This window comes from Argiope bruennichi, chromosome 2, assembly GCF_947563725.1.
Source record: "Argiope bruennichi chromosome 2, qqArgBrue1.1, whole genome shotgun sequence".
Classification (NCBI taxonomy): Eukaryota; Metazoa; Arthropoda; class Arachnida; order Araneae; family Araneidae; genus Argiope; species Argiope bruennichi.
In genome coordinates, this window is record NC_079152.1 from 60,343,458 (window position 1) to 60,367,443 (window position 23,986).

At 29.8% G+C, this 23,986-nt stretch overlaps 1 protein-coding gene across 7 annotated transcripts in view; it reads left to right on the forward strand.

Annotated features, from left to right (window-relative positions):
- Window positions 1-618: 618 nt before the first annotated feature.
- The window catches only part of LOC129962076 (ELAV-like protein 4), a 67,875-nt gene continuing 44,507 nt past the window's right edge, over window positions 619-23,986 (forward strand). For 2 of the 7 annotated variants that reach the window (XM_056075788.1, XM_056075789.1), the window contains exons 1-2: window positions 623-1,325; window positions 22,803-22,851. In XM_056075788.1, the coding sequence (XP_055931763.1) occupies window positions 22,803-22,851 (49 nt within the window). In that variant the 5' untranslated portion in view covers window positions 623-1,325. Of the gene's footprint in view, window positions 1,326-22,802; window positions 22,852-23,986 lie in introns of all 7 variants that reach the window. The other 5 variants (XM_056075792.1, XM_056075790.1, XM_056075793.1 and 2 more) reach the window with 5 other exon arrangements.

Sequence of the window (23,986 nt, forward strand, 5' to 3'; positions counted from 1 at the left end):
CTTTGAAACACACTTCTATTTTTTTGAGTTTCTCAAATCAAACTGTCAAAACAAATATTTACAAACTACATGTTTTTGTGAAAGGCAAAAATTCACCCGTTTTAGGCTTCGTTAGATAACGAGTTGTTTTGGAAACGGTGTGTTGGCTGTTGCTAGAGAACACTAGAGACATCTAGTGCCGTGTAGGAGGCCAACAATGTGATCAATATTTTTCTACAATTTTAAAAGAAAAAGGCTTATAAACGTTCCGACTAGAGTTGCATTAAACTAGGAAAAAGACCAGAAAACAATTCGGAATTGCATCGCAAGTGTGAAACCATAATTGTTCGGATCCAGGGAAAAGCAGAACTAGAAATATATTTGACTATTAGGGAGAAAAAATTTGCATTCTTGACGTTTGCTTGACCACTAAAAATGCTCCCGCAAATCGTTTGTGCTCTTGAGGCGGGCTTTTACTCTAGTCCTGGTGTAACCTTCCGCCCCCATCAGCACTCTATCTTCAGCACCTTTGCAATTTGTGAAAAATAGTTTTTAACAAAGAACGAATTTTTCAATATTGGCAGAGAAATCACTTTGAATGATGAGAAGTGTTGATGGGAAAACAAGAACAGGTAGTTTTTGTCCGCCGCGTCAAGAACCGGCGAAACTGAAAGTGGGAGGAGTCAAGCGAAGAGATGAGAATCGGCGGAGGGAGACTAACATAATGAGGCGCGCTCCGGTTCGCATTTATCGTGCTGTACAGTGCCGCTGCCTGACATTTAGTTTCTGACTGAGCCTGACGGCAGTTGTGTTGAGTTTGATAGTAGCGACTTCGGCAGCAATTTCGTTGTTTTTTTCATTCGTTCTGATTTTTTGGGAACCGTTTTTTCATGTTTACTACTTCCATTTCTAACTATTTCGTAGAAATTATACATTAGCTGATTATCACTTCAAGGGAAGATACAAACAAATCTACATATATGAACTTTTACAAAGAACTTTGGACATTATACTAAAAAAAAAAAAAAAAATCAACCCGTTGAACGGAAAAAGTAGTAAACTTTTGTTTATCAAGCCGCCTACTATTGGTTTGATGCATTAAATAGCAGAACGGTTGCCAAGTCAAAAAAAGAAGTTTTGGCGACAAGTTTACAAGCCTTTTTAACGTTTTATTTCGTCGCTGATTTCCGAAGCTGAGTTCGCTAGCGCTATCATAGCATTTATATAAACTTATACAAAACTTTAGGAACGTTTTTGAACGTTGTCTACATATATTTTTAAGAAACAATTTTCGTCTTTGGCGGAAGTGCAACAAAGGTTCAAGGTGAAGCAATTACAACAAAAAGGTAAGTTGTCTTTTTACTTTTATTGCGTAAGCGTACTATACCGTACGCTATTAAATATTTCGATTTTAACGCATCGATTAGTTCTTATTTATTTTTCTCTCTCAAATTACGACATTTCGAATACATTTTTAAAACCTTATCGTGAAAACGCATACTTGAACTCGAAAGAAATTTGCTTGTTTGAACTTGATAAGTTCACTTTAAAATTCTGTTTCTTGCATGTTTTTCTACAGTTTTCATGAGATGGGTAAAGACGATATTCATTTTTATGAATCGAAACCCCACTTCATCATCGCTTTAAGTAACTGAATAATTAAACTCAAAGTTCGCGGATGTGCTTTAATTCATGCGAATATATGAATAATATGAAGTTGAATCTAAATTGCCCATCGAAATCGGCAAGCATTGAAAAGTTAATCATATTAAGCTTTGTTTTTTAGTGATAGGATTTATAAAAAATTCTGCATCGATAATGCGACATTAAAATTTATAAATTTGTGCTGCTATGCATAAACTTTTACTTAGTTTTAATTTGCTGAAAATACGAACTTTTTGTCGTATTTCGAATTGGCTATCTGCCCTCAGTAGATACAAATTATGAAGGGAAAGCGTCCTTGGGTATTAATTTGTCTGAAATTTGTCTTTGCATCGAAGTTGCACCAGAGATCTGAGTGTAAAACTAAGGGGTTCGAATCTCCATGGCGCTGTTAATGTGATGCAATCGCTTTGAGACATTCCCTCCCTCTACTTTTCTCAACAATTCGAAAACGGATTTGGATCTTCGCCAATTTTAATCGTTTGTCGGCGTTTATTGAATCTGCATTGAATCAACTATTCTGAAGCTTCTTTTAATTAAATTTTCACTTCTGATTAATATTAAAAATGAGGAGTTGGTAATCTTCAGACGCTTATTCTCACGAAGTGTTATGTACTCAGGCTTGAAAAATAATATATAAATAAAAATCTAATAAAAATTCATTCTTTGAAATCGAAATTTTTCATTTTTTAATTTTCTCGTTTGATTCGGAAACTTGGTTCCTGAAATGATCACGAAATCGTAGGAATTTTATGAATCCTATTTTGTAATTTTTTCTCATAAAATTGATAATAACGGATTTTTACTATGGATTTATAAATTCTTGTGCTTTATTTTTAATACCAATTATATAAAAATCGTGTACATAAAAAAATCACTAGATCTTTAAATTGCTCAAGTGGCCAATCGAATATGAAATTAAGAGTTAAAAACTTATTTTTAAATTGTCTTTTAACGTGCATGGATTAAATGAATGTTTGTATACCTGTAAAAAAATCGGAAACTTTAAAGTTCACGAATTAATGATTCATACGACATCTATTCGAAAATATCAATGAATATTTTCTCGCCTCAAAGTATCGAGTATACAAGCAATACCGACAAAACTAAATGCATTTTAAAAGTAAATTGTGTTTCATATGCGTGATAATCAAATACTATGATTTGCATGTATTTTAAGTGAATACATATGAAATCTGAAATGAGTTAAAGTAAAAATTAGTTGTCCTCGCAGTATAAACGCTTTCTTCGTATTTTGTAATATACGGAGTATATTACAAAATACGGAGTCGTATAATTGATTTCGAATATAAGTGTAACATTATTGCATAATATATTAAATTTGTATAATTTGTATTTGTAATATACATGATATATTGTGTACAAATTTAACTTATATTTTTAAAAAAATTACAATTGTAATTAACTTATTAATCGGGTCATCGCCAAACGATTAAAATGCAAGCGAATGTTAGTTGATCGGTTTTCTTCTCGTGGTTATTTATGAAATGTTAAAAAAATGAAATGTCAAATTTTATAATAAATGGCGCCAAAAAATTTACTATGAAATGGTTTTTTATTAATCATCACGTTTAGTAAACAAGTCCTAAATTAACCAAAATCGTTGTCAGAAAGTTATAACGCCAAAAGGAATCTAAATGCTGAATTTGATTTAAGATAATTGCATCTGCATTGAAATTGAATCAAAATGGAAATATGACACTTTGAATCAAATATGTAAATCAGTTGGGATCTTCATAACTTGTTTGTTTCCTAAAAATAAATTTTATAATCATATGAATTTGGAAAGGAAACATTTAATTGCTATAGAATTCGCTTGCATTTTATTCGTTTCAAATGTAACACTTATACTATTGTTGCATATTTAACGACTTGAACTAAACACTTCGAGAGGCATATAACGAAATTGTTTCGTTATTGCAATTTCGAGTGGTTGCATGCTGGTTCTGATCCATTAAATCTTGGAACGTGATATTTGTTCTCATTGGCAATTTCAATTAAACACGAGTATTTCCTATTTATATGGAATTTGAATCATTTAGTTCAGAATTGTTTATTAAAATGTTAGCAATCGTATAGAATGGAATCATTTAAAAAATTGTTTTTGCCATGTTGAAAATGTATGGTAGTAATTTGGTCAATAATAAAGTGCAAATTCACAGACAAATCTGATCTGGAGATGAAATTCTTATTCTCGAACTGAATTATAAATTATTTGAGGCATAGATCATGTCCAATCCTTAAATATGTCCATTCAACTATTAGCAAAGCAGAACCCCATGTTTTTAAGATTTAATTCATTATGAAGTTCAACCATCTAAAAAGTACTTTTTTTCTCCTAAAATTTGCATTCAAAAGTGTATGAACAAATCTTCAAATTTTGAGGTTTACGTAGTGCCACTTACATAGAATTTCCGCTTCATATACAGTTGAAAATTTCCTAATTTATATTTTGCAAATGATGAATGTTCCGTTAAATATTTCAGAAATTTTGCACTGTGATGTATTTGGAAAAATAAATTAACAACTTTTATCTCGTAACAAATTATGAGTATCTCAAACTTTTTATTTGGAACTCGTCAATTTGAATTGCTAATAACTATTTTAATTGTACAAAAAAAAAAAAAAAAAAAAAAAAAACTTATAATATGGCATTTAAGTTTTCAAATTACTTAGCAATTTCACTTATTTCCAGCATCGGATAAATTGATGAAGAATTGTATACACTTTTGAATCAAATTTGCATATTTGATGTAACCTAACAAAGTTTCGAATGCCAATAAAAATGAAATGAAACGCGAGTTTTGCATCATGTCTTTTGAATATTTTGATGCACGATTGAAGTGTTTTTGCGCTGAATATTGTATTAAAATCAGATGCCTGACTATTGTCGTAATGCCTTTTTCATTATTTGCTTAGAAGTATTAAGTCTCTACAAATATGTATCCTTGAAATGAATCTTGCTTTGTAACTAATTAAAATTTTTTAAAGGGTCCTTTATTTCTAAATGTAATGGTTGACAAATACAAATTCTCAATTCATGACAAATATTTGAATATTAAAAAATCTAGTTTTTTTAGATTCATCCGAAGTTTTTGTGAATTTTTTCAACTGCTTATAGTTAACAAAATATTTAATTCGATAATACCTGAAATGTCAGTTCTGAAATATAACAGTGATTGAAATATAATTAGTTTATCAAATGTTAAACGTAGTTTTTGTGAAGCAATGAAATTAGTTTATGAAAGTACGGTTTTAAAATGTTTTAAATGCATCTCAAGCTTCAGGCAACATAAATTAGATTTAATTAACTTTAATATTTTTCTTGATGTAAATATTTTTCGAATTTAGTACAATCTTTTACTCTGCTATAGAAAATAGTTTTTGTTAAAAAAAAAAAAAAAAAAACTATTGTGTTTAAATATTGTTAAAAATTTAAGAATTTATATTTAAATGTTCAAATAGTTCCAGACATATTTTTGTTAAATAAATACACATGGCGAGTTTAAAACAGCAATGGCATAAAATGACCTAAAATTCCAAACATGGCCCATATTAATTTCAAATCCATGTAATACGAAATAAAAATGCTTCATAAGATGTTCCGTTTCAATATAGTTAATTTCACTCAAGTATACTTTTTCTTTTTAACAAGGATGCTAATGCTAAATAATCCCACAATTTTCTTAAATTTTAGTATTTCGAACTTCTGGTATAATTTACATCCATACGCTTTTTTTCGTACTTGATTATAACCTAATCAAAAACTCTAAAATTATACTGAAACTTGATTGCAGGATTCGATTCATTAAGCAAACCCAAAACTTTAACCTTAATTGCTGAATGAAGCTTTTTAAAAGCATAGTAAACCGCAACTTCACATTTCCTGAATTAAAAGCATTTCGAAGCAATGCATTTATAAGCATTCGTGAGCGCCTTTTAGCAATATATTTTTTTCTAAACTGCATTTACTTCATTCGAAATTCTCATTTCACTGGAAATTGCGATATTAAATGCAGTCGATGAAAATTTAAGCAGAGGGGTTTCAAATTGCAGAATTTTTAAGTTAGAGATTTATTGGGAAATTTTCACGAGCTTTTTAAGAGAAAATCCAGTCATCCATTAAACAAAAATCTGATTTTGAAGCTTCGTTATTCTTTACAACGCATAATAGCATATTAATTTGCGTTCCGATTGTATTAATATTTTCTCTTCTGGATGAGAAACTGTGATAATCCAACTCAAATTGCTTTAGAATAATCGTCTGTTAAACAAGCGAAAATTTACTGCAATAAATAATAGAATTTATATTACAGTGAAACGTTTCGTTTAGTGTTTTGCTTTGGAAATTCCAGAACAATTCTGAAACACGTTTAGTAGATTTGGTTGATGTTTTAAAATTTAATAAATTGAACAAAAATGAGACGCTAATCATCTGCAAATCTTATCAGCATAGCTTTTCCAATATCTGAATTTTATCTTAAAATATGCAAGAATTTCAATCTTTGAGTATGGTATATTTTAGATAGCATGCCCAATACAATTTTATTCGATCGAAAATACTCGATCTTTCTTGTATTGTATTTGAGTTGCAATCTTTTTAAAGACTTTCGACATTTAAAAATCGTATAGCTTTATAGACAATTCAGAATACTATTTATAGTTGATTTATTGGACAAAAATAAAGTTTTAATTTAACTTTAAAGATTATATTGGTTTCTTAATCTTTTCTTACTGGCAAACAGTTTTACCACAGCCGTTGATTGTAAAATTAGTAAAGATGAAATTATAAGAAATTAAATTCAAATAATCATTTAACAAATTTCAATGAATTTTTTCTCTAAATATGTTTAATTTCGTAAATGAATTTTTCCACTTTTTTCCGCGCAATGTCATGAAAATTCACCAATATTGAATTTTATATTTAACGTGTTAAAAATATTGTACATTCTCAAAATATCTTAAATTTTGATTTTCTAGGTAAGATTCGGATAATTATAACGATTTAACAAGTACATGAAAGGGAATTTCAATTGCAAACATTCTAAAATTAGAGTAACAATTTGAGTAATTTATGTACGATTTCTAAATATAATTTATTCTGAACTGCATCTTTAATGAAAGTGCAACTCGTCATTCCCACCCATGAATTTCATTTTCCTTTTATCTTACAGTATGCGCCGAATGAAATTTCGTTGATGGTAAGGCGTTAAGGGAAATAACCAATTCGTTACCAAAACATAAATCCTCAATCCTTTTGGCAAAAGATTCGGCAAACAGTGCAGCAGGAATCTACTTAATTTAATAGTAGGGGGGAGAGTGTATTCCGAGCTCCAACTTTGTCTTAGGATTTGAAATGACTCTTCAGCCAGTTAGGAGGCGAGCGAGATCCTCTGAAGTTAGCCACTGAAACTATTAGTGAATTAAATTCACCGCCTCTCGTTTTGATTCGAGTATTTTCCTGGATTTTCTCCCCTGATACTCGCAAATGCTGAAAAGAGTGTGCTATCATTTTGGAGGGACATAGACCTGAAAGAGTCGGTTAAGATAGGGTGATAATTTTAAGTATCGACATTGCTTAAAGTCTGGTAAAGAGTAGTATCTATTAGGGAAATGTCTTTCTTGGAATTTCGAAGATGTTTACGAATATATTAATATAACTTTATATATATAATCCGAATGAAATAAAGCTAAGGAGTTTCCTCAAATGTAACACGAATATTTTAATCGAGCTTGAAGTGGTTTAAATATTGTAGAGAAGTTTCAAATAGATTCTGATTCTATATAATTATTAGATTTCATTGAAGTTCGAAACATATCGTTCTGACTTTATATCAGGAGTAACGATTTTTCAATATCTATTTGTCTATTTGAATATTTCGGATGCTGACCAAATTGATATTGAAGGAGTTTCTTAGCAATTTGTAAATTCGTTTAAAAATATCCGATTGTTTTTTTCTAGCAGAATAAGTAGCATTTGTAGAATCTACTTGCTTTGTTTTAGTCTTCGCACATGATTCATTGTTGAAAATTTTACTGAAATTCTCATTAAAATTAAATGACCAAATGATTAACTAGTCTCCTTACATTACTCTGGCTGAAGGCACCTGATAGTCTCGACTTCTTGATTATCGCAATCTAGTTTTAATTTAAGCGCTTTGATAAGTGCCAATATCCTCAAATTAATGAACCACAACAAATAGTTAATATTCTCAATTAGGTGAGACATGAAAATTTATTAAATGAAACGTCCCTTATCGAGGCTCATAACTGTATGCTTTCCTTTAACTGATCCTCTGTGTAGTTCTGAAATGGAAAGTTTTATTCGCTTATTAATTGTGGTTGTCTTTATTAAAATTGGATCTGAATATCAAATAAAATTTTTAAAATCAGTTTAACGTGTGCAAGCATTGATCTTATTACATTTAGAAACAATTTATTTATATTGTCGTTAAAATGACGTTTTTATCTAGCGAAATATTTACGAGATGTATTAAAGAGGTAGAATGGAATGACAGCTTATGATAGTGCCTAGTTTGGAACTAACAAGATCATTATAAACGAAAATATTTAATTAGAATTTAATGTTCTTTAAAAAAATTTAATCCAAATTTATCTTTATGTGGCGCGCTTTGCTTAACTCGTATAACTCTACATTGGCGATATCAATTCTTATGGAACAAAAACAGGCGCCAAAATATATTCCATGCGAATTCCTCAAAAGGAATATCATCAGAGAGCAATGAATCTACAATTAACAAAGTCTTAATTGATATAAAAACATTCGTATTTCTTAGCATTTGCGTATTCAAATTGTTACTATAGTCATTACTATGAAAAATGTACAAATTGTCTTATTTGGTACATAATTAAATTGGTTTCAAATAAATGTGTAACTCTATCAAATTTTGTTAAAATTGCTTATTTTACCCTGATTAGAAGGCTCCAACTCTCGACAATTTGTCATTTTTTATATATCCAAGAGATTGGTCATAAAAAAAAAAGTGCATGTAAATCGAAAATTTTCGTTTCACATTCGTAATAAAAGGTTAGCGATGCATTAATTGTTTTATCTATTTAATTGCTTTTACAGTGTAAAGCAATAAAAAGATACGCAGAAAGTTGTAATAATAAAACCTAATGCCAAACATTAGTTTGAAAATCACATTACTGTATTCTCTCAAGTGGAAAAGTTAACGAATCTCTTAATTCTTTCTGCATTTCTTGGTAATACTCGTTATTTTCCAGAATGCTTGAAGATTTTTATATTTTTATTAACTTGATATATTTTTACTAAAACTCGAATTGTAACATACATCTCGGTCCAATAGCAGTGATAAAGGTTTAAAAGAATGTGTCGGTATGTTGTATGTAGTTCTAGATTCCGAAAATAATTTTGAGCCTTTAGATTTTGTAAGCAATTATTATATCTAATTATAGTCTATAAATATAAAGTATTTAACTAGTACTTGAATGAAAATAACATTTTTCAAAGTATAATCTAATTAAATAACAAACTGAAAACACTCTTAAATTAGAAAGAATATTAATCGTGAAGAAATAAATGCGCATATTGTAAAATGATATATTGATTTTCAAACGATTATATTGGAAGTTACTACCGTTTCGAGCTTAGTAAAATAAAAATTCATTACATTTTAAAAAAAATTATCTTATTAACATATAATATACATTTAACCTGAAGGAAGGAAATTCCCAGATATTTTGTTTGCAAGATTATATATTTGCATTGATAAAGAGTTATTTTCAGAATATGATGAAACAAGAAATAACATTTTCTTTACATTCTGAGAAAATTTAAGATAAAAGAATTTTTCTGAGAATTTAGCCAATCTTTAGCTAATATGCAGATAGAATGTTAACAAGCGATTTAGCTTAATCTGTTTATTCCATACGACAAAGCTGTAGACTAATGTATTTTGGCAGCCTTTTTCGAAGCTTAAAAGTATTGGCGCTAAGCTTTAGGCTGTAATCGGCTTACTGTTTTACGGTTTCGCATCGTAAATTGTATTAAGATAGGCGAATTATCAGAAAAGCCTCCGAAATAGATTGGGGGAAGGGATCCGAATGCTGTCTGCTTTGTTTCTGAAATATCTTCCATTTTGCAGATGAATTGAAAGTTTTCTTTTAATATTCTCTTTGCAGCCGAGATCCATAAAATAAATAGTTAGAATTAAACTTCTATAAGCATTAAGAAAATGGCTTCAAACAAATCTTAAAACTTCGACGTTTTTAATAATTTAGTTTTGTATAATGAATTACGAATAGAGTACACATATTGCACACATATTCGTAAAATAACACCAAAGTCGGTAATGAGTAACATTTAAATTTGTAGAATTTATTGTGAATAAAAGAGGGGTTCAAAACTGATTAGTGGTTTGGGCTCGAAATCAAAGTGCAGTGTAACTGTAGCCACGAACTTCAATTAACTCCGCATACAACTTTCACAAAACTGTTAAAATCGATTAACACAGAATTTACAAGTTGAGAAATTTGCATAATAGTCGGCTTTCTATTCGCATTTTAAACTTAGTTAATATCACTTTAAAATTAAGTATGACAGTGATAATCGGAAGATCTATATAAAAAAAAATAGATCACTATAGTTCTATGCTGTTGAAGCAATTCTTGCAATAAAAAATATTAAGTTACGCAAGTTTAGATTAATAAAACAAATTTCTATCGTGACTGGAATTATATTATAAAGGAATATGAAACAAAAAATTATTCGATCAAAAAAATTGTTATGCTGCAATTGCGTGATAGCATTATATTCCCTGTTTGAATTCCCAGGTTACATTGTTCCTCATTCTCTTTTTTATAAAAGTATCGTAATAGATAAAAGATCCCTTCGATTTGAATCCTGATAAAAAAAAAAGTTTAAGGAAACGCGATAAACTTACCGAATTTCTCGTTAAAATCATATAGGTATCGAATAGTTAGACAACTATCATATGTTACAGAAAAGTTATTCTTAAGTTTTTAAAACCGGTAAATTATTTGTATTACACTTGTCAAAGTTTCTTCAAAGGTTTCTTTTTGAAAGATGAAAATATTCAAGCTGGATTATTTTTAGATTTTTATGAAATTGCAATGATATTAAATATAGTTAATGATATTAAATGAAACAATTTATAGATATTCAAGATGAATTGACATTCAAACTTATTTTTAAGTATTTACATATCTATATCCATTTATCTTGAGATATTTATATGAATTATTTTAACATTTTGCTTATTCTGGATTTTTGCAAGTTTAACTAATTTTATTTGCAAATATTAAGACGTAACGAAATTTTAAGGGAAATGTGGAAATCTAATGTGGAATTTACATTTTAGTATAAACTTTAAAGGAATCGTTTGAGCGGAAGGCCAAAAATTAACTATCGAAAATTTTAATCGGCTTAGTCTTTATATTTTTGGCTTACACATGCAGCTAACAACTTTAAAATTAGATTTAAATACTCAAAGTGAAATTTTAATTTAGTTATTCTTGTTTATGTAGCCGTTTCAAAAAAAAAAAAAAAAATACGATGTTCAGAGTAGAAAGTTTTAATTATGTATTTCGTTATTGTAACATTTATAACATCGTAATTTATTTTCTGAAATTTTTATTCTTAAATTACAGACAAGATTTAACTGACAGTACAACTTCAACTAAGGATGCAATCATATTCATTAAGAGAATTATAGATGCAGTTGATTACGTTGTATTTTGCGAAAAGATTACGACACTCTTTTGGGCCAAATAACTGAGTTTTTCAGTTTTTCTTTCAACTCCTTCACTTTTAAAATCAAACATTCTAATTAGATGACATGTTCTACATGGAATACTTGTTATTCCAATTCTTATAACATAAAGAACACTTGAGATATTAGTTTCTCAAAGATTTTTGCATTTTAAATTTTTTACTACTTTCACTTAACTGCACACTTGAATACTAAAAATCCAACACTGCAGTGCATATATCAGATACATAATTGTAAGTGAAGAAGTTAAACATATTGTTAAATATGCTAGTCTCCTTAATTTCAATGAATTAAACATTCTTGAAGATAAAACGCATTGATTAGAATATTCCAAGTTCATTCTAATCTTTCTGCCTAGTAGGAAATCTGTAGGAAGCTTACTTGAATAGCATTGTAATAGCAAATCCATTAGGCATTCAAAACACTGCAGTATAAACAGATAATTAAAAGTATATGCTGAACACTGATCAAATTTTTTCGCATGTATTAAATAACTAATCTTAAAGCCATATTAAAATATACATAGGAAAACGAGAGGATTTTTTTTCTTAAAACCCAACCCTGCCCAATTTCAATTTTGAAAATTTTATTCATGCTTGCATCATAGCTGAAATGCGATTCATTGAAATTAGTAGTATTCATATTGCTTTATTGATTAGTTCACTAATATGACAAGAAGTTCACTCTAAAAGTCAGTACTTTTAAGTATTTTTTCTTTCCTCACGATTTGCCAATATAGCATCACCTTAGTTTATAAAAAATAAGCATTATTTTTAATCCTTCCTTGTTTAAATGCAAGTGCTTCAAAATTAGTTGCAAAATTGTCGCAACTTAACGGGAAGTTTGTAGATGAAATGAACTTATACAAACAGCTTCAATTTTTCGAGCGATAAATAAATGTATCCAATACTTTCATAATCATTCTCTTTCCTGTCTTACACATTTTAAGGTAGTTAGAGAAATGAATTCTTAAATTCATAATTTCGAAATATCATTAAATGGAATAGATTGAAAAAGGACGGACCATGATCTTGTATCAACTTTTTTATTTATAAAATTCATCATATTAAACATTCCGCCCTGTAAGCATTTTGTAGTTTGGATCTCTTAAAATGTAGACTAATGCAGTAAATTGCCTGGTTTTAGATTCAATGAATCAAACAAAATACAGAAGCTTTAAAAAAGCATAATTTCCCATTTTAGGAAATGTATTTTCTAGAAAGGGAAATACGCTAATGCATTTCCAATTCTAGGTATTCTAGATATTCCTATTCTTGAAATTTAACATTTTCTGGCGGAATTCTAACAGTTTGATGGAATAGTTGTCCAATTTTAGAATGAAAAAGAATAAAGACGACGATCCAAGTTTCTCATTTGAGCTATTTGTCGTTTTCTGCAGAAAATTTCAATATTTAAATTAACTTTCAGATGCAATTGCATTTTTAACAAAGTGCTATTTTTTGTTAATTATTTTTATTGCACTTGTAGGTTTAAACTCGCTGGTTTTCTTGCAGAATTTAAGAACTTTCATAGAATTTTCTATTAAAAATCTGCTTTCCACTGATTCTAAACGAACGCGATACCGTTAATCTTTAACAAAACACGTTGATCTTTGCCGTCATACTAATATTTGGCACTTCTAAAACTTCATATAAATTCAATAAAATCTTATTTACGAAACTATTTAATTCTGCAGGTATATAAACACTTTTATCTTTATTCTCAGGAATGCAGGTTCTATTAGCAACATTGTTTATTTTAACAATAATGGGTCATATGCATAATTTTAAATACCCACTTGTCTGCTTTGTTTTGCCAATTACAATGCATTCTCTCGAGGATGCGTTAATTGAATCAATATGATGATAGTCCAGAGTGTTCTAGATATTCGAATTCCACAAATTATTTTTGTTTTTTATATCTGCGAATGATTTTAATTTAACATTAAATTCATAATACACATGAGATTCATATATTCTTAATATGAAATACAAATGTAAAAATTTCTTTTGACAAATATCAGTTTTATTAAGTAGTAGCTTTGAATACTGGGAAGTGAATGCAGCTGTTCTTAGTTTCATAAGGAAATTTTAAAACCTTTTTGGATTATAAGTTTTGAATATTTTTTACTTTTAAAGAACGATTTCAATCTATTTTTTCCATTTAAATTTATATAATTGGAAACGACGAAACATTTCAATAAAATAAGAACTAAATGAGCAAATATTGGTTTCATACAAACCCAAGATTTCTTCAACCAAAATCTGTACGCTGCAAATTTCCTTTTCACTTTTTTGGAGCATTAATTTAAATTAAGGGAAGGAAGTGACATCTTTTAAATTTTTACTATTAGACTGCTGAAATATTTAGCTTTATCCAGTTTGTATTCTTGGAGGAATGTATTTAATGTTTTACCTGTGCCAGTGTCTCGCATACACTGGTTTAAATTTATATCTTATTACTATAAAGAATTGCAAGTTTTGCAATTGTCCTTTTTAAAAACACTTTACAGAAAATACATATGCAATATTGGTTAAATTTCTTAAATAGAACCTATTATAAAAGAAATAAGATTCCGGAAGACTCATTTTTGTATTTCTTCGCAGATTATGGTACCTAGAAGTCAAAACTACCCATGTTTTATACAATGCCTGCATAATTTTATTTATTTTGTGAGTACAACATTGTTGTTTATGATCAGGGGAACTCAGCCATGTCAAAGGTGATTGTATTGGAAGATTTAAAGAAAATCTCATCACTGCATTACGATACCTACCTTAACGATAAAAAGATTTACAATTAATAGTTAGCATATCTTGGTAGCAGACAACTCTTGTAATGGAAGTTGTAGATTATAATTATGGGTTAGAAATTAGTGACTGAAAAATTTTCGGTCCTTAATTTCGACTGCTTGCTAAATTTGCGACTTCATCCTTCTCAACAATTGAATGCCCTCTGACTTTTATCTCATTGACTTTAAGAAGTTTAGGAGTGGTAATAGCGGGAACTTTTAAGCTATTCATTCACATCAGCTTCAGACAAAAGGAGACCGCCGTAGCCTTCCCTCCGGCCAACAGGGAATTTTGTATAAACTATTCACCCTGTTGCGTAAGCTAGGTTACAGTTTTTGATATTAGGTTTACATTGGATTGCCTAGACGATCAGAACTTGGACAGATTTATTAACCTGAAAGAAGCCTCTTTTTTTTCCCTTGTGCAAGTGATTCTTATGGTTTCATTTAAAACATTTAGATAAATTGCTGGCAGTGCATCTTAAACCGATTCCTACAACAGATCGGGTAAAGACGTGTAAAGATGTTGGCAATTGCAAAAAAAGTACTTTTTTTTTTTTTTTTTTTTTGAAAAATTTGCCTGAATAAGGAAACAAACATTGCCGATGGCATGTTGAGAAACAAGGAGATGAAACTCAAAGATCTATCTTTAATCAATACAATTTAATCCTTGTCATGCACACTGAATTTCATAAAAGATCATGCTCCCTTACGAGTATCTGACAAGCGAGTCGCTATGTGTACTTCCTCAGAAGTCTGACAGGGTACTCATAGATTTCGATCCTCGATTTTTCTATTTTTATACTATCCCGGTAAAGTTATGAAAGTTGCTAATTCCACATTTCTTCCTTCAGTTGTTATATCAAAAGCATTCCATTAAATATTTGTTGCAAAGAAAAACAATAAGTGATAATTTTACTTTAATAAGAGGATGTTGTAGGTTCAGGAATTCATCATAGTCAACTGTTGTCGTGTAACTAGCTTATTTAAAACCCTTTCTCAAGTTTGCTTAATGTTATCTGTAGTGGAATTTGGCTGTCCCGCATTCCCTCCAACTTCGGCAACTTTTTAATTTCACGGACCATAAAACATAGTTCTACGAGATGAACTTACTGTATATTACAACAGCAGCCGATAATGAATTTTGAACCTTTTGGCATCCTCCGATAAGGGAAACTGATTACTCCTTGTTTCTCTCTGTTGGAAAGTTCTAATGGGGCGATTGGAAAGTTCTTGATCCATTTGCTACAGAAGATTAGAAAATAGTGAAATTGAAATGAAACTTGCATAGCATTATCACAATAGAATAGCAATAAAGTAAGCGAGTACAGAAGCCAGTGTGCGGAAATCAGTGTAAGAGGAGTTGTCAAAAAAACAAATATCGGCTTACTCTCATGAAGAGATCGCAGTAAATTTGATGCAACTCCAAACTTAACAAAATAAAGTTTAAATATAGATTTAAGACTCGGTGAAGTAAGATAGTGTTTCATTGATTGAATTTGTTTAGATTTTTTTCCTATTTTCGAAATGAATAAATGGTTATTTTCAACATCAGTTAAATTATTTCAATATTTTCCATTTGTTTCAATGCTTTCATTTGTGGATCCAATACCGTTATAAGGAACAATGTAGCAATGACTACGAAATAATGTAAAATCCAAAACGTCTCTCGTGAGCAGAATATCCTCCAGTAAAGAATTCTGGATAAAATGTAGAATTTTCAAGCATAAATCTATGAACTTCATGCATTTAAGAATTAAATGGTTTAATAAGATATGTTATACATATAACACAATTACTTCGAAAAATCTATACTTATTTCAAGGCATTTTTCTTGTTATCTGTGCGAAGTAGGATACTAAATTTAATCGTATTCAGAAGAAAATGTAAGTAAAAACTAATGAAATATTTGTCCGTTTTTTTTTATTAATTATAAACCCGATATTCGGTTTAGATACAAACAGCAGGGTGAATTGTTGATATAATCATTTCACTCCGCTCTCTACTTATACCCCATAATTTTGAATTTTTGAGTGCAAGCTTTTAACAGTAGTGCTATAAACAATTTAAAATTTTTTAAATAATATTTGAAGAACAAAACCAAATTTTGAGATCATTGACAGCTATTTCATAAAATATTTAGATTTTGTTTTTCACTTTAATTTTCTTTTATTAGAAATTAGACCAGCGATAATTTTTTGGAGATCAGCTGTATCAAATTCATGTTTTCAAAAGAGATTAAATTTTATTTAAGAGTGTATAAAGAATTGGAGTACTGAGAACTTATTTTGCAAAAGACTTGACAGATTAATATTTTGATTCTTCACTTCCTAAACTTTACAAATATCCTTAAAAACAAACGACAAAAAATCTTATCTATAACCCAACTTTATGACGAATTTCTAAGATCAAAAGAATATATTTAACTTGCGTGCTGGATTAACTATTGTCCCTAAGTGGAATAATTTCCTTTTTACCCGTAGTAAATCTACTGAAAATATCCTTCAGTCATCTTATGATGACAGATGCTTCAACCTAAATTGATTTGGCGGCATTTGATTAATTTATGACAAAATTAGTGCATTGAACCATCACTTAAGGCTGCAGAAAATGGTGATATCAATGGATTTCTAACAGGTCTAGCTCTACTCGTCTGCTCACTTCCAATTCTGCTGCCAAGGCTCAGCGAATAAAGCAGCTGTCGTGGACCCTCTTCCCATTTCCCAAACTTTTTTTCCTCTTTTGGAAGGGAAAGGAAAAGCCAGATCTACATTGTCCCTTTTTCTGTTGGGTGCCCTTTCCCCCCTTCTGCTCTCCCCCGTCGTTGCTAAGCTCACAAAGAAATGAGAACTGAACGCTCTGCTTTCCCTATTCAATAGGGTTGGCTCTTGCCACGTGGCAATTGTCAGTTCGCTTTCGCTTCCCCCTTATTTCGCGATTCAGTTATAGTTAGGAGATTGTGAAGGGAAGGGGGGCGCCTCTACGCCATTTTGCGTCAGCAGGATATAGTTTTTTTGCTATTTTCAAAGATAGCTTATGTAGTTATGGTGTTTTTTTTACCCTAGCAGCAATTTCGGTTAGGTCAGGTCAAGGCTGTGTCTTGTCCCATGTATGCCATTGGTTGGTTTTGTAAATTTGGTTGTCTAAGACCTTAGAATACTATGATTACCAATTTTGAATAGAATTAGCTTTCGAGTGTTAAATGTCATTGCCAATCGATTTTTTTTGGTGCCAAGTTCATAAATGACTCATCTTGTATTGATGTGAATTTCATTTATCTCTGGAATTAAGAATAACAGACGTAGTTGTCCTTTTTTTCACAATTTAATTAACTTCGTCTTTCTAATTTTGAAATAGATGTTTGATCAACACTGAATAGGAATTTATTTTAATGCTATTGGCTTTTCACGATTTAAATGCTAGTTCCAAAAAGGACACTCGAAATTACAGACCTAATCAGCATGGCATGTTGAAATCGGTGGATTCTGAATGCAAAATTGTCCTTCCATAATATGGAAGCCTCTTTCTAAGAAATGTTTTAATTCGTGAAACATATCAAATTCCTGTCAAACAAAAGCTTAGTTTTTATAAATAGGGAGTACAAATTGAGTGAAATCTATTTTTAAAATAAGTTCGTAACTCTTATTTAATCCTAGTAAACGTTGCATTCTTTATATAATATATAAATTGAAGTAAATGCATCTTTAAAATCCTTCTAATATTCCTCGTAACAAAATATCTGGTGCGCAAAGAAAATCCGCAAATATTTTGCCCTCTAATGTCTTTTTCAATTATGTGAAACAAATGAATGTTTTTTAATGTATTGATTTTAATCTATTCTGCAAAACGAGGATTCACTATCGGTTAATTAAATACTTCCACCTTATCGATTCGATAAGTTTGTTCACCAAATATTGGCATTTTGGTCATTAATTCTGCTGTGTCATAATTGACTTCCGATATGAATTTAGCTTCGAGGGTTACAGCATTAGATCATTTCTCCCGCTACACATAATTCTATGTAAACTAGTGAACGAAATGTCACTCTTCATGTTGGCTGGACTCTCGCCTTTTAAAAGGAATTTAACGGTTTGATAAGCCAATTTCTTAAGTTTTGAGACTGTCATGGCATTTATAGGATGCTGTTTTCCAACTGCTGTATCTATTTTCCATCAACGAAATAAATAAAATTTGATATAAATGTTCAGGTTATATGTAACGTAACTTCAAATTATCCTTTTGAAACAGAAAAACTTTAACCATTGTATCCCAACCTTCTCGTAGGTTTTCCTTTCTAACCTTCCTTTGTTGCCAATAAATCTAAGTCTCGTAAAGAAAAATTCTTTGAGAGAATATCAGAATATATTAATTCGAATCGGATAGTGGTGAAAGATCCTATCTCTCATTTTAAAAACAGATTAGAACACAAATCGCCCAGATTAAAATCTGGATGGCTCGGTGTGTGCGAGAGATTCTTCAAAGAAATTGTAGTGTGATCTCTAACAATTTCTAATTTTTAGGAAATCCAATTTTTGTGTATTAAATTTTTTTGTCAAAGTTATGACAAGCGCAGTAAAGAGAAATGATTAAGAAAGTAAAAATCAAGGATGGATGGGTGGGAGAAAGGGCAAATATTTTGAGCTTCCATAGTTTTTAAAAAATTTACCGACATAGCATTTGGTTTTGTTACAAAAAAATGTTCGCATTCAAAAGTCGTAGTAAAACCGTAGTTCGAATGATCAGGGATTTAAGAAAATGGTATCAATATAAATGAAAGATAAAATGCATTTTTGAGTACATTGAAGTAATCTTAGTTAGACACTGAAATCTAATTGTGCAAGAGTGAGAATTTGATAGAAATAATACAAGATAGATAGAATTAAAACTGAAACAGATGGTATCTAAAATCCTAATTATTTGGAACAGTAATTCTTAAATTCATGTATTTGCCTTTCGGAAGAAGAGGGAATGAGGCCTTTTCCCCTATCCCAAAACGTGAAATTAAATGGTGTACTTATATGAATTTGCTTAATTTCTTGTAGTTATACGAATTTCCTCAAATATGGGAGTATCTTGTAGTAGATTAAATTTTCTGAATTTGCAGATTATTCTTTCATTATATGTAGACTTTCAGACTTTGAATTTAGAGCGAAATTATGTTTGAATAAAAGATAAATGGCAGCCGATAAGTTGAAATTTTGCAGGACCTTCAAAAATATTTCATAAAGTATTAAATACTTGAATAAACAAATTATTCTGTAATACAATAGAAACTTTTTTAGCAAACAATTATCAGAGAATCTCTTATCGAATTTTTTCCAAACAACCTGCAAATCATTTTCACCATTACTACATTAAAAAAAAAAAAAAAAAATGCATTTGGATTTGAGATTTTCGAGTTCGGATGTTTCGCAAATATTTATTCATTTTGTTTCTATTTACTTACATAAATAGTCAGAGATACGTAAATCTAAATTAGGTCGTAAGCAGTACTTCCGTATTTTGCTACAGTGGTTAAGAAAGAGTAAAATTACTTCCGCTACTTGCCCTAGTTCGGCTCTAGGACCTTCAAGGTTTTCTGCTCTGTGAAGGTTGACGCTGATGGCCTCTCTTTGATCTTAGTTTGGTTTGAGCTCACATTACTGATCTTTAAAATTAAATTGATTTTAAAGTGATAAATTATTTGATCCAACTTTAAGAGTAAAAGTTATTTGAATATTAGTAAAGTATAATTTATATTTAAACTTAAATTATGAGTTTTAGGTACTTCAAGAAGTACTTTAGATTTGCTTACTTTATAATGTAATTAGTACTGATTCGAAGATTAAACTCGCAAGCAGGATTTTCAGAATTTCGGTTAATGATTATATAAAAGAAGTCTGGTGATAAATAGTCAGTTTAATTCGCCCTTGCAGATATGTATATTCTGGTGCCCAGCAATTTCAAATAACACCAATTACGCTCGAATTCGAATTCTAATTTAAAATTTACGGAGATTCGAACTTGTAGCTCGAAATATAGTATTAATGGCAATTTGTTTCATCTAGCGTTTGCTTGTAACGACTTTTATATTATAAAATTTGCATAAAGAATGTCAACCTAAAAACATTGCGATAGAAATATTCTTTTGGAAAGTTAAACAGTTAGATAACAATTGCAAGTTTTATTTTTGCTTAGTAGCTCGAAAACTATTAAATCACTCGTGTAGTGTATGACAGTCTTGCTTTTTTGTTACAAGAAAAGTATTAAAATCTAAATTTACATATATAAAGGAAAATTGCAGAAAAGTTTAAATAAAAAATCCTATCGTGTCAATTTAATTGGTACAAAATTACAATTGGTTAGTTTATATAACATATGTCAATTATCAAACGGTGTTTTTATTAAAATACGTTATCTTCCTTAGCAAGCTCCTACCCCAGAAGTAATTACGTGCCAGATTTGGTGAATGTAGGTACTGTCGAGCTTTATTGAACAATTTTTATGTTGCATATTTTACGATAGAATGTCAACTTGCAAACTTTATTACATTGTATGTATGCTTACAATTTATGCACGTATCTATTCGTTTAATTCAAGTTTTAAAATTACGTTACATTATCTTTTGATTTTTTGTTTGTTTGAGGGGGGGGGAGGACAGTTTTTTTTTAATATTTTGTCCAAGCAGTTTCAGAATATTTACTTGCATTCAAAGTAATTTTTTCGTAATCGTTAGGTCCATTTCGGGTAGTTTGAGGTTCCGCCATTACTCATTTTCTCGATTGTTTAATTCAGCTTTGTCTTTGGGTTTGTTGTGATCAAAGCAGTTGTTCAGTCTTTGGTATCGCCTGGATAAAGTTAAATTTTTCGTGTGTTTTGTAAAAGTTAATGGTATTACAATTTTGAAAAACTCTTTAGTATTCTTGGCATAATTTCCAAATTTGGTAGCTCTAAGTCCTTTGGTACATCCTTAGATTAAAGATATGTACATAATGTTATAAGTTGGGCAATAAGTGATCAATCCAAGGTAGAACACAAACCTAGGGCATACATTAGGATCAAATACTAGCTACATGTTAAATTTTTCAACGATAATGCATGCCCTTTTCATTGCTTCACACAAAGCATTTGTTTAAATTTAACAATCTATTCCAACGTGCTAATATTCTATAATTAGACCAATACAATTGTATGTACGATTAGAGAATAATGGAAAAATTTGCAAATCGTTAATTTAACAATATAAAAATGTAAAAAAATCACTGATAGTGAATAATCGCAGGGAAATGGTAAGAAAATTGCTTCATCGTCATAATCATTATATTTTCCTCATTTCAGATAACTAATTCAAAAAAATGCAAAATGTCAATGTTTGGTCTAAAACTGCACACAAATAATGTAACATAGTTCAGTGACAGCAATAATACTTTACAATATGATGCAATTTAAAGAAAAATTGATGAAAATGAATTATTTGTAATTTATGTAATAAAATGGCAGCAACTCAGTTGGGCAGAAGAAAATTAAATTTTAATAATTTTTGCATTTAGGAATGAACTTGGATTAGACAGAAATGCACTCGTATGCATCTTGAAACATTATATTAATGTTAATGGCATACTGAGGATGCTTTGCTGAAAGTTTAGTACCCGCAAACTTTATGAATATAATAGAATACATCAAGAATAACTTAAGAAATAAAGCTTAATTGATTTGACTGTACTTTGTACTTTCTGATTTTTAATCTTATTTAATGCGAAGACTAGAAGAAAACCGATTTCTTGAATTATTGCTTACATGTATATAACGTTATTGAATGTAAACTGCATGAAAGATTTATATAGCATTGCGAGATTTTAAATTCTATATCTAAAATATTTCAACAAATTCCCATTCGTGACTTAATTGTGAACCAACTAATCACTTAATTGAATATAATTTGTTAAATTTACAATGCGAAAAGGAATTCTATCGGGAAAAATGTGTACATAAAATTTTGCTAAGATATTCCCAAAATTCTGTAAAATTTAAATTTATAGACGGAATTTTATGTACTCTTCTTGAGGTATTAGTCTTTTCCAAAATCTAGTTATTGAAATTCTTTAAATTGTAATTGTTTAGTTTGAAATTAAAAACTATTCTGTAAGATGCAATATTCATTGACAGTTTTGTGGTTGTCAACATTTAATTTTCGTTCTTGAAAATGTTTCTGGTAAAGTGGATAAGTATTTCGAAACCGTTTTTTTAAATTTCGTGAAAATGCCTTGTAAAATCCTAGAATTTTGAAACTCGGATCTCATATTTTGTTACTTCTAATTCAGTTCAGCTTTTGGATTTAATTTAACGCTCGTGTATTAACTAGGCAAATATATCTTTCAGAAATCGCAAATTTTACCTCCAACTCTTTTAAAACTCTCCATGTATTCCAAGCGTCGTCTATTGCCTGGGAAGTTTAAGTATTTAAAGATTTCGAATTCTGTGCATATTTTTGTATCGAGCTTAAACAATAATATACTCTGTGCCTAATTTTCTTTTTAATCTCAATCATTCTCTGGCATAAGAAGGAATTAAATATTTTTGTCCACCCTTTACAGATGTCTGCTCAAACAAATGCTAAACAACGAATCAGCAAGACGACTATTGGTAAGTTGCATTCGAAAAAAATTAGCAATAACTGCTAATCTACAATACTAACGAAAGTTTTTAGTTTTATTAACCTGTATTAATTGGCTAACTGTAATTTTCATCGGATTTAACTGTCTTAATTGTCCGCCTTCAAATCTTTTACGGTTACCATGCTATTGCTCCTTGTAATTGAACAACCACCATATACGAAATTAAAATGTATTTTCTAAATATTTATAGTAATTTTTTTATTTAAAGTTTTTTGTAAATTTATCTAAAATTTGATTTTTGTAAATGTCCGAATTATATAGTATTCCGCCGTAAGCTTAATAAAATGTTTTCCAATTGGTTGGAGAGGACAGTCATTGAAATTGAGGTTTCAAAATCAAAATATCTGAATTTTATAATATGTTGAAGGTAAGAGTACTTGCTTCATTCAAGCAAGATTATCATGTACTTTAAAGACAGTTTTCGTAAATATTTTTTTTCTACAGATCAAGTTGAAAAACTATTAAGAAGACTTTAATTAAATTTAAAGGCGATTATCAAGATTAAGACAATTAGATTAATTAAGAGATTAGACTTAGCCAAATGATCAAGAAATTGAGAATGTTATATGGGAAAGAATCGTCTCCAATGGTACTTTGCCTTAATAAATAACTCGTATTGCAAAATATTTTGTATTTCAGTCATGATCAATTTTTTAATTCAATGATTTTGTGATGAATAAACTATAGAATGAGCAACCGTTGAATCGGACTCTTTGGTCTTTTGGAATTTAATTACAATATACCCGATTTATGAGACTGTCGATGTCTGTCTTCAAAAAAGCTGAAAAAGATCTGTGCAAATGTCCAGTTGTCCACAAAAATTGGTTAACCGTTCACAGTCCGTCCTTCCCAATTGCATCACTTACAAAATTTAACCTTGTCTAACATGAAAAAGTCGGATGGGCCTTCTTCATTAATAAAGTTAACAGAGGCAGATTTGTGCCACCACATTGAGAATGTGAATGTAGCATGTCAGGACTTTCTAGGTAGTCAATTTATTAATACAAATTTTATGAAAATTAATAAAATATTCTATCGATTAAAATTGTGGCATTTATGTCTTAAATTATATTTTTTATCCCATTTTCCCAATAGACCTGTTG